At 37.8% G+C, this 17617-nt stretch overlaps 2 protein-coding genes across 4 annotated transcripts in view; both read right to left on the reverse strand.

The window, feature by feature from the left end:
- Nucleotides 1-143: 143 nt before the first annotated feature.
- The window catches only part of LOC135688956 (uncharacterized), a 109026-nt gene continuing 91552 nt past the window's right edge, over nucleotides 144-17617 (reverse strand). For 2 of the 3 annotated variants that reach the window (XM_089110025.1, XM_089110032.1), the window contains 4 exons: nucleotides 7511-7645; nucleotides 7273-7373; nucleotides 6364-6472; nucleotides 4162-5732 (listed from right to left, as the gene is read on the reverse strand). In XM_089110025.1, the coding sequence (XP_088966151.1) occupies nucleotides 5447-5732; nucleotides 6364-6472; nucleotides 7273-7373; nucleotides 7511-7645 (631 nt within the window). In that variant the 3' untranslated portion in view covers nucleotides 4162-5446. Of the gene's footprint in view, nucleotides 1209-4161; nucleotides 5733-6363; nucleotides 6473-7272; nucleotides 7374-7510; nucleotides 7646-17617 lie in introns of those variants that run through there. The other variant, XM_089110028.1, reaches the window with a different exon arrangement.
- On the reverse strand, nucleotides 7642-13995 carry LOC148959567 (solute carrier family 22 member 3-like). The gene is made up of 4 exons (XM_089110034.1): nucleotides 13558-13995; nucleotides 9784-9887; nucleotides 9119-9442; nucleotides 7642-8170 (listed from the first exon to the last, which is right to left on the reverse strand). The coding sequence occupies exons 1-4, from the start codon at nucleotides 13870-13872 to the stop codon at nucleotides 7933-7935; spliced, it is 981 nt and encodes a 326-aa protein (XP_088966160.1). The 5' UTR covers nucleotides 13873-13995; the 3' UTR covers nucleotides 7642-7932.

Here is a 17617-nt window from a genome sequence, read left to right on the forward strand (position 1 = left end):
GGATATCTGTGGTGACACTGAAGTAGGAGACCGTAATCTATTTAACCTCCTCCTCCCAGTGAGTCTCACTGTACTGAGCTCGTAGCTGAGCGCTGATTATGACGTTCTGATATGATTGTTTCTGAGGCAAGAAAGAAAATCACGATACAGTAAGCTTTCTTAGTTGTTGCAGTGAAGGTGCAAAAGTGCCTCCGGCCCCCCTACAGCCAACGGCATGAGTACCAAAAGTCTGTCTTCCTAATCAACATTAGTCAATCTATAAGCATGTGAGTGGAATCACACTCACTGATTGGCCAATTATTGATCGGCCAATGTTCCATATCCAACTTTCATCGCATCTCATTTTACGTGCAGAGAACACAGAGTCAGGAAAAGACCTAGCTTGTGATGATTCACATTTATTTTAGACTATATCCACATGCTTTTATAAAAATATTAATTGGCTAAAATTAGCACCACTATCGTTAGGGAAAACAATTTGAAACGAAGAATGGCCGATGATAAAGACAAGACTTATCGTTGTGAAACACAGATGTATGGAAAGTGACTTGTGTAGAATGGAGCTGTGAAGGAACCACGCAAGGGGAAACAATGAATGAATGAATGTAATTTGCTTAGCAAAAAGCATCCAAATTGTTACTACAAGCCTTCCCTTGATAGTTAATCTTTTGTTGAAAGTGAGGGAGAAATGAAAGTATGATATCTGGATTTCAAAGTTAGCCAATTGTATCTTAAAGCAGTTGCTATGACGTCATATAACAGCGCCTCGAAGTCATTGATCATACAGTATAATATCAACAAGTCGAGCTTCGATAACTCGACCATTCGCTAACTCGAACAATGTTTTTTTTGTTCCTTGGATGCCATTTACTATCATCAACCAATTTCTGGATTCACAAGACGTTGAAACTTTTGTATAACTAGTAAAGGGGTCTGAAATGAAGCTAAAATGCATACAATTTTACAATGTATACAAACAAACCAATCCATGCTGGTTAGCATGCATCCATCGTGCAACATTCATCTCCTTTCTTCCATCCAATGTTGGGTGAGCGCGTATTGATAGCTGAGATCTAAAAATTGAGCCGAGTGGCTGGATGCATGTCTCATACTGTCCGCAGGCACATTTCTATCCCGGATTGCAAAATCCAGGAAAGTTTTTATTCTTCTTCCAGGCACTTAACTCAATCTTCTACCAGGAAAATTTCCTGAAAAAAAACAAGGCCATGTTTATGCGTGATATTTTCATCCTTTCTGTGTTCGTGTTCGTTTGCCTTCCGCGCTGCCAGTGGCCGTATGACTGCCATGTTTTCGGTATTGTTGCACGATCAACAATGTGGTACGGCCTAAGGGGGATTCTAATCCATGCAAGGAAGACGTTTTGGATACAAAAAGATGTTAGTATACTTTGTTATATACATACGTCTGCCTTAAATGTAACAGTTAAGGTATGTGCCTTAGGCCACGTTCACACTACTCCGTATTCGTTTCGCTCCGTTTTCGCTGATGAAAACGATGTCCGTTCACACTAATCCGTTTTCATATGAATACGCTGTGAATACGATATGTGCTCACAATACTTCAACAAAAACGCTGGTGGTGGCCTCATTTTTGGAAAGAGGCGTTCACAAATCCTCAGAAGTTTGGCGTCATTATAAATGAAATTAAATAAAAGTAATCGTGAAAAACTTTGTTGTAACAGCTACCAGTCCATTGTGAATTCTCAATTTCAAAATTTTTGAGATTTGGTGTGCTACAAAGCGCGTAATTTGTTGCCGATGTTAGCGTATTCAAATGTTTCCATTTTTGGTGTTCGCAATGAAAATGGAGCGTATTCAATATGCACCGTATTCGAAAGTATCCGTTTTCATTAGCGTTTTCAAACGATTCCGTTTTCATAGCAGAGTAGTGTGAACGCAAGGCAAAAACGGATTAGTTCGACTCCGTTTTTATTATGTACGAAGAATGAGTACATGAAGGGGGGATTTTGCTCAGCTCGATGGGCATCCATATATATATATATATATATATATATATATATATATATATATATATATATATATATATATATATATATATATATATATGTTTAGAAAACGGAGTAGTGTGAGCGGGCCCTTATATTCTTATTTCATTAACGTCGTCATTTGAATGAAATTTCATTGGTGAGCATTGGCACGTAATTTTGTCATTGCTGTTTTTTACTCATGGAAAGCTATTTCAACAATTGCAACAACTATGTCAAAAAATGTCTGCCTGTTCTTTGTATGTCAATCAAAGTTCTTTGTTTTTCATCTTTTAACCAGTTATAATTGAAAAGCGAGACTCGCGACTAGGCAATCAGAGATCGCACCTCTGGGAACGTTTTCTTTTATTGAAATTGATTTCTTTCTAAATGCCTTCCACTTTTAGATACAAGGCTGACACTAATTAGGCCCAACGACTTTGGCTTGAACGGCTATCTTTTGGATTCTCTTTGGCATTTGGACACTAAGTCATATTTGCAGCTAAATATTGTTTTTGCTTCACCAATAAATTGTGCAACTTTTGCAGAGATATCATGCAAACTAATTTCAAAAGGGACAAAGGGACCAATAAAGGCATTTAGCATGTGCGACCGACATACATCAAAGCGTTGGTGCTAGCCTTCTGTTTTTGAACGTTTCGTCCATGTTTTCCCATAAAAGCCACAATGATGTAGTCACGACGACACTGTCTTCGTTGCAATTACTGTAGGGTTTCAGGGTATGGATCCTCCTCTCGCTAAAGACGGGTAAGTGTTTTCCCATTGCTTCTCGTGGCTGCCTCTCATGATGTTAATTCTGCATTTCGTAAATTAAACACGATAGTGTTGCTTTGCTTCCTGAAAGCAGCACATATCTGCTTGACAGCTCCATCAAACAGCCGTCATTTCTTAAATGCCTTTATCTTCATAAATGGTCATATTCTACATCAATATTGAAGTAATTCCTAAGATTCTCTATTAATTAATTCCTAAGAATTTCCTTAAGCCCAGTTTACACTACACAAACTAACCTGGGTTCGCCCCAGGTTAAAACTAACCCATGTTCGATTTTTGTAGTGTAAGCGCAAACTAACCCAGATTCACCCCAGGTTAGCCAATCCATCTCGAAAGGTGGGTTCGCCCTAGGTCGAGCCTGGGTTAGTTTAGATATAGTGTAGTGTAAACGCAAACTTGGGGCGGACCTGGGTTAGTCGACGACACATGCGCAGTGACAGAAATAGCGCCGAATGAAAAACAAAACAGCTCGAATGTGATGTTTTCTCACTGTACGAAGCCCGCCCTTGGAATAATTGTTTTCAAGTCAATTTATTGTATTCTGTAAAGTTCACAAATAATATACACGTTGACAGCCGCTATTTTGTTTTTATCACTTTAAATTTGTGTGTGTTACGCATGCGTTGTCATCAGGGACGCCGGAGAGGAAGGTGCGAGCGGTCAACCGCCCCTGTTGCCTTTTCATAGGAGGGGCAAGAGGGGCTTAAGTGCCCTTTTCATAGGAGTGCTTCTGACGCCAGCTTTTTGTAGGAAATCCTTGAGATTCATATGAAATCCAGACTGTAGTGCCTAATTTATGACGACATTTCTCGAAACTTATGAAGAAATTTCTTATGCCAAAATTTAGCCGATTTTTAAGATACCGACAGAAAATCGAAACAAAATGTTAGGTATGAGAGAATTGTTGGTAGCTGGGAATTATTTTTTTCAAATGCCCTTTTACTCAAACCCGCCCCCTTCTTGCCCCTTGGTCGTTCCGGCGTTCCTGGTCGTCATCAAACTAACCCAGGTTCGCCCTTGATTCTGTTTAAGGTACAAAGTCGACAGTTAGAAGTATCAACGCATCGGTGTTCGAACCCGGGTTACTTTTAACCTAGGGCGAACCCAGGTTAGTTTGTATAGTGTAAACAGGACTTTTGTCTCCAATTCCTTGTTTGCTCTAATTCTCTACGGGGCTTTCTGGTTTCTTTTTTGATTTAAAAAAATACTAGCACTGAAGGCCTAGCAATGTTTTGAAATTCCGTGGTGGGACACTGTCCCTAATGCCCAATATCACGAGCCGCCACTAACCATCGTCCTAAGTCGGGAAAGTCTGGCATCGTTGAAGAACTAAGAAAAACAAGAATGTCCGGTTTAGAGTCTGGAAGTGGGGTATTTCAACAACGCTCCTTAAAGCTCATTATGCTCCTTTCAATTTTGTCTCACCAATCAATTTCATTCAGAATTTTATATTTGAAAGTTATTGATCAACCCTTTTGGTGGAACTCACCATACAAACGCTCCTCCGCTTCTCTGCTTGGCACTCTGTTTCCGCGTTCGAAAGTTTGTGGCTCTGGTACCCAGGGTAAATTCAGTAATGCTTTAATAGCTCTGGTACCCAGGGTAAATTCAGTAATGCGTTAATCGCTCTTATTGTGGTTGTACATGATATACAGAACTATTAATAAAAGAGTTGTAAACGAACGATCTCACCAATTTTTATCTTTATGTTTATGATCTTGATTTTTGGTTTATGCTGCCTTAGGCCATCGATACAATGAAAACAAATCTGCTGTGTTTTTGTGCTTCTTTTCTCCAGCGAAATGAAAACTAACTAACTACAATACAGGGCGTATACACATAGAGTGAAGGGACGCTTCGAAAGTGTTGTAGATTACGTTGCTGTTGGTACGGAGACGATGGAAGGTGTTAATGGCTATGATAAAATGGAGGACATGATTACATTCGACAATGGTCACTGCAATGCTTCCTTTTTTCTTGAGGGGTTGGGGGGAAGGGGGGTTTAGAAGTTTTACCAAGTTTGCATTTGAATTGGTGATCATCATTGTGCCATCGTAATGCTTCATTTAAAGTAAATTAATGTACTAAACTTTCATGCAACTTGCACTCTTTTTATAAGGAACTTCTTTATAAAAAACCTGCATCTAGTAGGCAGAAAAAATTAAAGAACCTTTTGTTTTAAGGACAAACACCCTAAGGAGCTTCTCATCTTTGGAATTTTTTATTCTTGCAAACAATCAAGTTAGGAAGCCGTTTCCATCCATTTTTGTGTAAAGATGGTAGCGATCGAAGGTTTCATTGTGTAATTTCGAGTTTTACATTTTTTCTTGACCGAGTTTCCACTTTTTCATACATGAAACGTCTTTCTAGTTTATTATCCGTTTTTCACCTTATTTGCCATCTACAGTTAAGAATCTAGCGACACTAACACAGAATTATAATAGAGGATGAGCAATTTTCGTAAATTAAGGAACTATTAAGGAACTTTTGGTACTACAACTCGATCAAAAAATCTAAAGATGAGGAACTTCGAGAACTAGGCCTCTAGCAAGGTTCTTTGTAAAGTAAAAAGCAAGTATATTGGGTTTGGTTTGATTATAAAATTGCAGTATTTTGCTCCTCCTTGCTGATAGAGGGTGGGAAATATCATGCAGTTAGGTCTTTTATCTCATTAACGTTTTCCTTCTCTTCTTTTAGATCTACCTCCTTTACGTGGCTGCCCTTCATTTCAAATTGATCAGCAAGTGTTTCTAATGTTTCCTTATTAGCCGTCTCAGGCAGCCTCAACAACAAAATCGCACTTATGACAGCTAAACCGCCCATTATTGAAAACGGTAGAACCACGTGGAAGGCGACGAGCCATTTTGCCACCCAAGGTGCTAGTGAAGAACCAATATGGGCAAAGATTTGCAAGTAGCCCATGGCTGCACTCCTGTCAAGGAATTCATATATTGAAGGTATTTGAATTCTTTGCTTTATAAATTCAGTAGGCCAAGGTTGACAGAGGGAAATTATTTCCACAAGGGTGCTGCCCAATTGTATATATTGTCTATGTATTCAAAAGCTCTAGACTGTAATGTTTTTTAAAACTTTAAATAGATGATCACTAAAAAAAACAACTTGATTAACGTTTCGCGATATGCTCCTTCACATTAACCTTCATTTATATTTGGAGCGTATAATAAGGAATCCAAAACAAAAGAACAAAAATAGCACATTTTACAAGCAACGATAATAATAGCTAATTTAACGACACAAGTAAAGTTTTTTTAGGCCCAGCTGGAAATGTAAATATATGTATATATATAAATATATATGTATTTGATCAAAGTCCAAGTCGAATCTAAAATAATTTATTAAAATAATAAGGCACCTATACTAATACACTTCGACTTGTTCAGAAGATAACTGGTATTTTTTATATATTGATATTCGTCTCCAATCTTCTATTTACCTTTTTCCAATTGGTTAAGTAATCGGAAAACTCAGTGACTTTCAATGAGTTTTCGCTATTTTTGCTGAAATTTTTGCCTAACAGGATTGATTTTTTCAATTAATCTTACCTTACGCAAGTCGGGTACATTTCGGTCGACCATATGTAAATGGCATCATACGACAACGTGATGCAAAACCTTCCAAGCACTCCAAAGGAAACTCGAAGACCAACAAGTTCTGGATGAAAAAAATATGTCAATCCATGTACGAATCAATCGTATCAGAATCATTTAGTTTTGCATGAAAATGGTTGATTTTTCCCAGAACATGTGTTGACTTTAACAAGTGAGGTGATGTTTTCAATTAGTGGATGTTGACGATGTCTTTAATGGTGCAGTATTGAAAGCTAATATAAGGCCGGACGTATTAGAAGTCCTGAATGGTGCAGAACTCTTCTAATTTAAGTCATGGAAGATGAAGCACTTCTCGAGGTGTGAGCATGATTTTAAACCCATTAGACATAAAGAGGACACTGCTACAAAGTACCTAAGATGCTTCTTTGCTATGTTAGAATGTTTTGCTCAAAGAAGCGACTTAATCCCCATTAGCATTGTTCCTTGCAAGCTTCAACGTAAAAAACGTTCTCTGCACACCTTTTCGTTTACACTAGCGAAGTGCAATCAAGACAACTTTGCTGTGCTACCCTGACCAGTTTTGACCCTGGTACGAAAGCGAACGGATTTTGTATTTCTTAAATATTTTCTTAGAATTTGAACAAGGACATCACATGAAAATTAGAACGAAGACAGACAATGTTTGCAAAATAGTACCTTGACAACATTAAAAAAGATCATTGAGAAATATCACTTTTGGGTGATATTTATGAGTTTCTTTCAAATCGAATATGTTATGATTCAAATGAGTGCCTCAGTTCTCTTTTACCCGATCTGGAATTGTACACTTTCATTTTATATATTTATAGAGGCAAACTAAGTATGAGAATGGCTGCAGCTTGAAAATCTTTGTGAAAAACTTACCCGATGGTTTGCTCCCTGATTTTTTTGGAATCAAGGATACAGCAATGCAGGATATCCCGGCAATAAACATGGGAATAATTACTGTCTTCTTTCTTCCAATTCTGGAAGATAAGGTACGTTCACGTTTAGTGCGTTACTCAGGGATCATCATTAGACCTACTGCTGTTTACAGATTATAAGTTCAAGGTTTCAATACTACGCCCCCCCCCCCTTAAAAAAAACAAGGGATAGAACTCACTTGTTGCAAAGGTATATTGCAAGAATAGCAGCCGGTATGTCGAATAAGCTGGTAATGATGTAGTCCCTGTGTATGTGGCCGCTTAAGTCACCGGCGCCAAATGAAACTCCAAAGAACACCAAGCCACACACCATCCTAAAAAGCAGTAAACTATGTGTAGTTAAAATTTGCAGCAAAACTGCAGTGGTGAATTACTTCTTCTTCACGTACACAATCAAACAAGATCCCTTAGCTAATTGGCTAACTAACAAACTTTTCCACATTTCAAAAGAATTGACACGCACTGAAATCTTCCTTCGCGTTTTGTAAACTTGGCTAAACTGTGTCTGTCTCTCTCTGATAATTAGTGACAAACCCCATCATCAATCACCATCTGTCAACAGTTATTATATCTACCAACGACTCCACTCTATCTTGCACAATCACAAACAAGTATTTACTCGCCATGTATATCCTTGGATCAAGCTCCTTGTTGCGATTTTTGCAGGCTTGAATAGGTAAAGATAATGTTTTATTCCGGTGGAACAGTCCTCTTCAATCTTCTTCAGTTGAACTTCTGGTAGCTCTTTTCCATTACACTTAGCGATCTTTCGAAAGATTGCAAGAGCCTCGTCATTTCTTGCATTTACGTGAAGCCATCTAGCTGATTCGGGAATGGCCCTTGCAAGAAATTAAGGATAGTCTATGATAATTAACAGTCTGATAGTCTATCCAATATTGACTGGCCATGCAAAAACAGCTGAGGCAAAAAATATCGCAGTCAACAGAGGTTTTCCAAGAAACCTTGAAACAATATTGCTCCACAACCCTTCCTTCTTTTCTGCAGCCAGTTTTTTTGTAGAGACATCAAAAGATATTATTTAAAAATTGAAAGAGTCAAATCAATTGCTTTTCGATTAAACAGTCTTGGTGTGGCTTTGTTGTTTCATGTAGCTTGCGTGCAGACTCTACTGTTTTCAACCAGGCTCCTCAGTTTCTACCTTTCCACTGAGTTGAGTTGAATTAAATCGCTCGTAAGTGACTTAGTTCATTTTGAGGACTGGAACCAAATTGAATGTTCTAAAAATAGCTTTAAGCGGACTTTTTTGGCTTGAGTCTGCATTTTATTATACACCTTAAAGTAAATAAGTTGTGAAGTTTCATGCTGGTATCATATTTTGCACGATTGTTGTGCCTTGATTGCTGGATGGTATCTTAGTAGAAATGGAACCCTTTCCTTCCTTCCCTAGTCTTTGGTTTTACTATCCGAATTATCAAGAAGATATATATATATAAATATATTCCGTTGCTATATGGCAAATTTGATTTCAATTGTTCTCTCTCTAATCTACGTACTGAACTAAGCTTTTGTTCTTAAACTGAAAAGTGGCCCAGTCCTATTCCAGGTTTAATATATATGAACTGCGTACACCCTAAAATCAAAATAGAGAACCAATACAAAAAATGGTCGTTGGAACTTCAAACATCAAACTTAGTACTCTAACAGAGATCGGCAATGCACTTCCTATCTTTGCTTTAGCCCTAAGCTTAATATTGTGCTAATCCGCACGGACAAGAAAAAGAAGGATCCCTGACAATGAATAAGAAAATTTCATGGATTAAACTTACAAGAAAAACAGCAAGATGAAAAAATATGGAGCTGTGATGACTATCATCAGTGTTTTCCACGTCTGAACGAAGATGGCTATAACACCAAGGATGACAACGCCTACTGCATATAATAGCGAAATTGCTATACCGGCAAATGGACGCCATTTTGGGCCTACAAATTCTGAAATTAGAACGATTGACTGTACATAAGTTCCAGGTGTGAAAAACCCAAATACTGCTCGTGCAAAAATGTAGAACCAAATATTTGGAGAGAACGAGCTGATGAACCCAAACAAAAGGATAAATGTTGTCGATATCAGCATATTGATTCTTCTACCATACCTAAAAACAAGATCCAAGTTTTAAGCAAAATGTTCAACATTGACAGCGATAATGAAAAGGGCTGGTGCAGTATTGGAAACACAGAATAAAACAATAGGACTGAATGGCTGGGCCACTCCTTCTTTTGGGGACACGCTTAAGAGAATAATTTGGCACACCTTATATTGCCACAGGATTTCCTTCTCTTCAAAAATTTCTACGCTTATCAAGCACGAGAAAATGGGTCGTTAGAAAAAAAACAGACATCGTAAAACCGCTGAGGTTTCCATACATTTCATTACAATCAATAGATCATCAGATTGATTGTGGACCAAAAATGATTCAGTTTTCCAATTACTTACCTATCTGACACCCAACCAAGAATGACTGCTCCAAATGCCCAGCTGATAAAAACTGAAGATGTGGCCAAGTAACTGTACATCTCAGTGTCACAGTACAGATCGAACTGAAATAAACGTTCATTTTAAATTTGAAGTATAGAGTAAAACCTTGTTTGTAAGTGCCAGCATTTTCGGTTAACCCTATCTGGGCCAAGCTTTTTTGAGCATCCTCAGGCTAATTTAGCCCTCCCCCGTCATTTCTCTAGAAGGGTTAGTAGTGGTGGGTTAAGATTTATATATGATTATATCCTTCTACTAAAATGGAAAATTTTCATCTCAATTGACTTCATAATGACATCATAAATCTTGGTAATTTTTTGCTATATCCCACTGAGAAATTCAGGATGAATCAAAACAAATCAAATATTATTTAGTAAGTAAAATATTACTCTGCTTACGTTGGCAATTTCTAAGGATAGTTTTTGAATTTTAACATTGTAATAATTATATTTGACAATGTAGCCAATCATTTGACGTTGTCTAAAGAGAACTCTTTTATTGCCACGGCAACTGTGAACAATAGCATCACTGCTCAAAATTCATGTTTGCATAAAAACATGAGAGAGGGGCTTAATTGGCCCTCACCTTTCTGGTTCAGATATTGTTCAGCGTAAATGGGTTCTTTAGAGTACTGCTGGCTAGACCTTGTTTAACCTGAGTTAATCCGGAGGATCGTAGCTTTCATAATGGTACTTATCATTCATTGCTGCTTGGCCAACAGAAATGAGTGAGGGCGGGTAAAGGTTACCTAGACCACCGTGGACCTGCAGCAATAATTTCATTTGTTATTGATATGTATGAAAGTTAAACCTTTCCACAAATAATATTGTTCAAAAGGTCAACTTGCGTAAAATCATTCAATTTTTCATTCGCTCGGGCACGGATCCAGCGCAAATTTGAAGGAGGGGCAGTTGGTAGTTTGGGCGCTGAAAATTTTCAGAAATTGTTGACGAATGTAGGCTGTATAGAACAATTTCAGACCCTACCTACTGGCAGAAGGCTCTCTATTCTCCTTGTCAGGAAATTATTGCAGTTTATTTTGTATACTTTGAGGTAATCCTTGAAGTAAATTAACCTACAATTCTCAGTAACATTTTCACGTGATTCTCATTCTTCAAAAGAGGCTCACAATTTCCAAAGTGAGGTGCCAGACTTGCTTCAACTCGATGAGGGAGGGGCAACTGCCCCTAGTTGCCCCCCCCCTTTAATTCGCAACTGCGCTCAGGCTTTTTGTCATTCTTCTATAATGTATAGCGAAGACCTGATCCAGAATGATCTCACTTTTTACAAAACAAAAAAGCTTATTTGCAACATCTTTAGTTTGACCCCAAGTTACATGTCCATTTTGTACTCATGGTTGGCAGTACTTCTCGACATTACTTCAATTTTCACGAAGAGTGACACCCTCTCTGATATAGGCCAATAGGCCAATCACACTACCACCATTCATTTCAAAAGTATATGAGGGGATAGCAGAAGCTGAAATGAAGCCATTCGCTTACTGCTTTCTTAACCTCTTATCAGGCAGCTTTATAGAGAACTGCAGCACCAAGCACTCTCTCTTGCGAATAATTGAAAACTGGAAACTGTACCTGTATAAATCGTGATCTGTTAATTGCCAAACTTGGTGGATATGGTTTCACAAGAAAGCGCTGAATATTACTCATAGTCGCTATCATGAGAAAAACAGCGAGCAGAAGTAGATGGATACTAAAGCTCCTTTGAGTGTACCACAAGGAAAGAGACCACCTTTGGGTGTACCTCAAGGATCTCTACAAGGGTCAGTTTTGTTCAATGTCTAGATAAACGAGTAAACGTTTATCTTTGTTAGAGACCATATAATATGCCACTGTGCAGATGACACCATCGTTCATTTATAGGACCGCAAGCACTAATGCATTATCAGAAGGCTTAACCTATGATACCTCTGCCACGATTGATTGGCTACGAAATAATCTCATGAAATTGAATGGAAATTATTGCCGGTTTATTCACCAATCAAGATAGTGACTTGTCAATCAAAATGTCAATCTAATCGCTGATTGGTAAAATACAAAAAAACAGGGTCCTTTTTCTTCTCACGTTACTTTCAATCAACACCTGGGTATAAACATTCAGCACACTTCTGGTCAGGGATCCCGTCCAAAAAAGTTAGAAAGGGGGCTTTGCTGTAGGGAGTTTCTAAAGGCCACATCCAGGACTACACCCCTAGCCACAGCCAATATACTTGCATTTGTGTTAAAGGTTCTCTGTTGGGTAGATGAAACCACTCAAGCTATTACGAAACACAACAAATTATTGAAGGGAAATCATGATAAAAAAGGACTAATGTGGATATGTGGATATGGGGAATCATGTGTATATTTACCACAAGTATGTATGTTAATCAATGTTTTTGTTTAGCTAAACTAATTTTGCAAGGTTTATTTCAATTAAGTCTAACTTCGCAGAAAAACTTTTGCAACTCGGCCTGTCCACTATTTTAGTTTGCTACATTCCATATGAAAATTGATGTTCCATATGAATATCATTGGCAAGTTTGGTTTATTCATCTGTTATTTCTATTGGGGTTGTTAGTTCATCATGATAGTTTTAATCATAGATTGTTAAGAATACTATTTGTGGAAATAATGACCAAAAGATTTCTATTCCGAGGGGCAAATCACCCCAAGAAAATCTCGTACACCTTTTGTGAAAATTCTATTGTTTTATCTAAAAATCATTAGAAATCCTTTACTTTACAAATGAACTTAAGCTCCAAATTGAAAGAAAATAGGAAGACAATACAATTCTTGATTAAAACTAACTTACCTACTATACTGAACTAATGTTTATTAATGGCTTCCTGAAAACTCTATTTAGTTATGTCAGAATTTTGTCTAGTACAGAAAATACCAACAAACCAAAACAGCGTCACAGCTATAAGACACAAGTTCATTTTGTGATGTAACAAGATAAATTCTTAGTAATAAGAAAAGCTCATTCCAAAGGTTCATCAGACTGTTTTTCATTAGTTACAAGCCTTAAACTTTTTTACTCAAAAGGAACACATCAGTGGCAGAGGTTGGCCACACCTACATTATGAAATTTAAGAGGATGACCACTGCTATATGGCTAGCTACACACTTGGCTGCCCCTCCCACATCTCCCCCAATTTTAACATGGAAGGCTAAGCCCCTCGAGCCTCCTTCCCTTCCACGGTGTCACTGCTTGGATCATTATTCGATGTTTAAATTGTGAAGAGTGTCTGACGAAATGTACTTAAGTTAGCTATGTTTCCACTATTTCGTGACCCCATCAAATTTTGCAGTATCAAAAACTTATTTATCCAATTCTAAGTATCAATCTAATCTTGCATATGTATTGTTAACATGTAAATGTACCAGCCTACTGTAATTAGATCAATAATAGAATGATAATCATAACTTAGTTAATGCCATCTCGCCTGATCGCAGTTTCCATGGAACACCCTTTGCTTTTGATCATCAAAAGAAATTGAAATTGCTTCTAGAACGAATGAAACTATCCACTCGCATAAACTGCTACACAATGTTCAGTGCAGAGCTATTGATTTTGATGGGTTTCAAATAAAAAATTTGGACTTCAACCCTCTTTCACCATCACCATCACAAACACAAGAAATGGAAACATGATATTATTCTGTTCTACATTTGGAACAACTAACACAGTTGCTCTGAATTAGGGTTCAGTAGGAATCAGCTGGTTAAGATTTACCTGTGTGACTATTGAATATTCTTCTGGTTTGGTGAATTCCCATTCTGACCTTGGCATATTGCATCGGTGTTGATAGAATCGGCTATAAGAGTCAAACGTTCCATTAAGACGACAAACTGTACTATTTAAAAGGCATGTCCACGGAGGACTATCTTGCGCAAAGTACGGGACGAGTATGAGCATCGAACCTGGAACTACCATAACACAAAATGCAACTTCTAGAAGAATCTGAAACTTTCCAAATTCCCCGATGTATGGCAGAATCTCATCCATGGTCAACGGTTGTGTAGGAGTATCGACCGGTGTTGTAGCCATTGTGTTTTGATATTTGGTTCTTGGTGGTATGGGACAAAACCACAATCACGTTCTCTATATAACTTTGCTTCGTACAAAACACTTTATTGTACTTCAACCCGCTCAAAATAAAGAGATTTTCATTTGATCCCAGGGCCGTCGCTACGGGGGGGGGAGGGGTGTGGGAGGGGGTGTGACACCCCCCAGACCCTAACCTTGTCGGCAAATTTTCGAAAATGGAAGTTTTGTCGTCAACTTCTTGGAAACTGGCAAATTTTCAGAAGAAAGACAGAGAATTGTGCCATCTTCAAATACATATTATCGGTTGTTGATGACAGCACCAGTCACAGTTGAAATTTATATAAACCTAACGAGAATAATTGATGATCGCTCAAACTCTCTCGTGCTAAAGGCCAGGCGCGGTCTGGCCCGGGTGGCAAAATGGCGATCCCCACCGGGCCTCAGACATGTAAAGTAAAGAAAATTACGGGCCCTTTCTGCAAAAGTTGAAGTGGAGAAGATAATTTTCATAAACTGGAAACTAAAGTCACAGCCAAGGCCCCTAACATGCGTGCTGGCTTCACAACTAAGCATCAAAATGAAGTCTGCGCGCAGGCCAAAGGGCCCGACTATGACCAACATCCGCTATACAGAAATTCTATTTCAAATTTCGCACGAAGACAAATCTGTCCTACTTCCTAGAGAAATAATTTAAAACTGTATGTAGCGATCAAGGAGTTGTTGTTTTTAGTTAGTTGTCTAGAGTCGCCATTGTTATATTTTTAGCTAATAATGACCTTCCACAGAAAGTTGCGCAGAAAGAAAGCTTCTCAAATTGGGAAATTTTTGGAATCAACTTTGCGAAAGAAACGAAATAGGAGCTTTGCAAAAACAAACTTTCGCGTTTTAGAGAAAATGGACTTTGCGTGATAAACATTTGTATTCAATTGAGGTTTCCTTCTATTTTTATTCCACAGGATACCAGCAAATCACCGAAAAAGATATAAAATTTGTCCAACTAAAAAATTCTTCGTCAAAGTTTTAGAGAGGATCACCAGCAAATTTTTCTAGATATATCACAAAAATAAATTTTCGCATATTTAGTATTTCAGGAAGTTTTGCGTATCAATCATCCGCGATTTTAGGCCATAAACGCTAAAAAACGCAAAGGTTCCTTCCCTCGCAAGTTTCTTCTCGTGAAAATTTCTTTCTGCGAAAATTCCTTTCCGCGAAAGTTTCTTTCTTGAAAGTAGTAAGCAACCGTAAAAGACCTTCCCCTGCTGCCCTTCAAGTTTTTCTTTTCTCTGAAACCCTCTGCAAGGTGCATTCTTAAAAGTTATAATGAAGTTTTTCTGTTTGCTAATTGTTAAATGAACAACGTGTTTAAAATAATGAAGTTTGGTATCGTTTTAAGTTTTCTCAATGATGTTTTAGTGTGAATAAGTTTGTAGGTCACTAGATTTCAAATTGTAGCCAAGATACTAACCTAGACAAATAAAAAGATGACACATAAAAGAAAAGAACATGCAGGTTGAATTTTTGGTTATTTTCTCGGCTCGAATATATATATTAGGTTTCGCTTGAAAATATTGCAAAAATTGTCAGACTAGGATTGGTATTTTAAACTGTTTTTAGAGTTTCTTAGAGTTACAAATAGAACCATTGTTTTGCTGTTATTGTGCAGAGTTTAACTCCATACATAGAATCCTTGATTTAAATAGAGAACCACAACCGTCAATAATTGATTTGAACTGAGCATATTTTAGCCTTTTCTCGGATTAGTTGGTGTGGCTCAAAAAAGTTTATCTACCACACCCTGAACCGGGACCTTTTGGTTTGCTGGCTACCCTGCAATTATGACACTGAGCAAAACTGAAATATAGCAGTTCGCGAAAAAATATTCGCGAGTTTTATCAATGATAATTATAATCATTTGAGAACCACGCCTGTATCTGTTGCCACGCCAATTTTGTCGGCAAATCACCGGTTTTGCAACACCCCCCAAATGCTCTGAAACCCAAATGTCCCCAGATAGATCGATAGAAATGTTTCAAGGTTTGTCAAAGCCTGCAAAACAGCAGCTCTTGTGCAAAACAGATCCAGAAGTCTTGGGTTCGGGTTTCAGCAAAAACCAAACTTTCGCTTGAGAGAGGAGAGTGGCCAGCTCATAATGATTCCAGGCAAAGGAATTGAAGCACCGTTGAAGAGAGCGATCGGAAAATTGCTCGATAAACAAGCAACAAATACAACTAACCCGCATTTTCTGTAATTCCATTGTGCAATCGCACAGCAGTGGAATGGTGCATTTTATAATTCGTCAATTTTGTGACGTTGCCGAGACAAGTTTTATGCGATCTTGAGAAACTGGCGGTATGGCTAGATATTTCCAAATTAATAATAATGTGTTTTACTTTTTAAATTTTCAATGTTATAATTTGCTTGTTGCTAAGAATAATAGAGTGCCGAAGTGTGACGTCATCAAAAATCTATTTTTAGAATTTCTTAAATTTGACCACATAATCTGAAAGAACGGCATAAAATACCTCTCAATATGCAAAATTAGTTAGATATGTTCCAAAGTGGGCGATATATGACCGATGAAAGATTTCAACTATGCTAACGGGTTACTGTTCTTCTGGCCTGGTTCATAAAGTTATGAAACAAGATAAAATTACATAGGTTTGATGGGGAAAGAGCCTGTGCTCAAGTGGCCATATCTCAACAAATTCGTAATACATTTAACTGATTTTGCATATTTAGAGGTATTTCATGATGCTCTTTCAGGTTCTGGGATCAAAATTCAGAAATGCTAAAAATATATTTTTATGACATTATCACTTCGGTACTCTATGAAAAGTGGCAGTTCTTGCGATTAGAAAAGTGTAGGTTTTAAATTTTCTGCAGACAACAATGATAAAGGCCGCGAATGCTTAAGCCAGTGCAAAAATAGAAGAATCCTTTCCAGATGGACGGTTATTAACATATTCTGCCTCTAGCAGGCAGGGGCGTAACTTGGCCAATAGGTTTGGGGGGTGAAAAGGGTTTCTGCCCTGCAAAACTGAGTGGTGCCCTGCAGACCTCGTAGCAACGATTTGTCTATAGGTTACTAGTGAAAGCTTTACCAGTGTACACTGGTCTTTACCAAGGACAAACTTCTAAGCAATAAAAACAAACTTGAAACTTCATTGCCTATGAAATATCTATTTCTCTACGTGAGCCTAAATTGTTTTCTTATATTCACTTCACTTAATGTTGGTTTGCAAAATTAAGCTAAAAAAAAGCTAATTGGGGGGGGGGGGGTACATGATGTAGACAGTGCAACGAAATTTAGCCCAGTGGGGCTAAGAATCAAGTTTAGTGAGATAGGAGGACCCACCATGGTTGGGTCCGACGTGAAGAAAATTTTTGAAATTATACCTTGTGAAAGGGCTAAAAAGCATCTTTCAGACAAAAATTTAGCAAAATACTATTGTGCTAAAAGAACTGATTGTTTATTGAAAATATTATTGTTTATTGGGAAAAATAGGTAGGGGGATGTCATGCTACAACTCTAGTATTAGACGCTGGGGAAGAAAAGGAACGGCAACCTTTCGTTTCAGATTGCACGTAGTTGTGAATGACAGAGGAAGATGTTGTTTTGATTAGGGGAATTTTATTTCCTGAACAGAAATGTGTAGTTTCTTGTATCGAGAAGGCCATGTTTACACATCCAAAATTAAAACATTGCAATGATACAGAAAGTGATTTACTGAATTAATGCAAATAA

Source organism: Rhopilema esculentum, chromosome 9 (genome assembly GCF_057945365.1).
Source record: "Rhopilema esculentum isolate cy_ngs chromosome 9, ASM5794536v1, whole genome shotgun sequence".
NCBI classification, from domain to species: Eukaryota; Metazoa; Cnidaria; class Scyphozoa; order Rhizostomeae; family Rhizostomatidae; genus Rhopilema; species Rhopilema esculentum.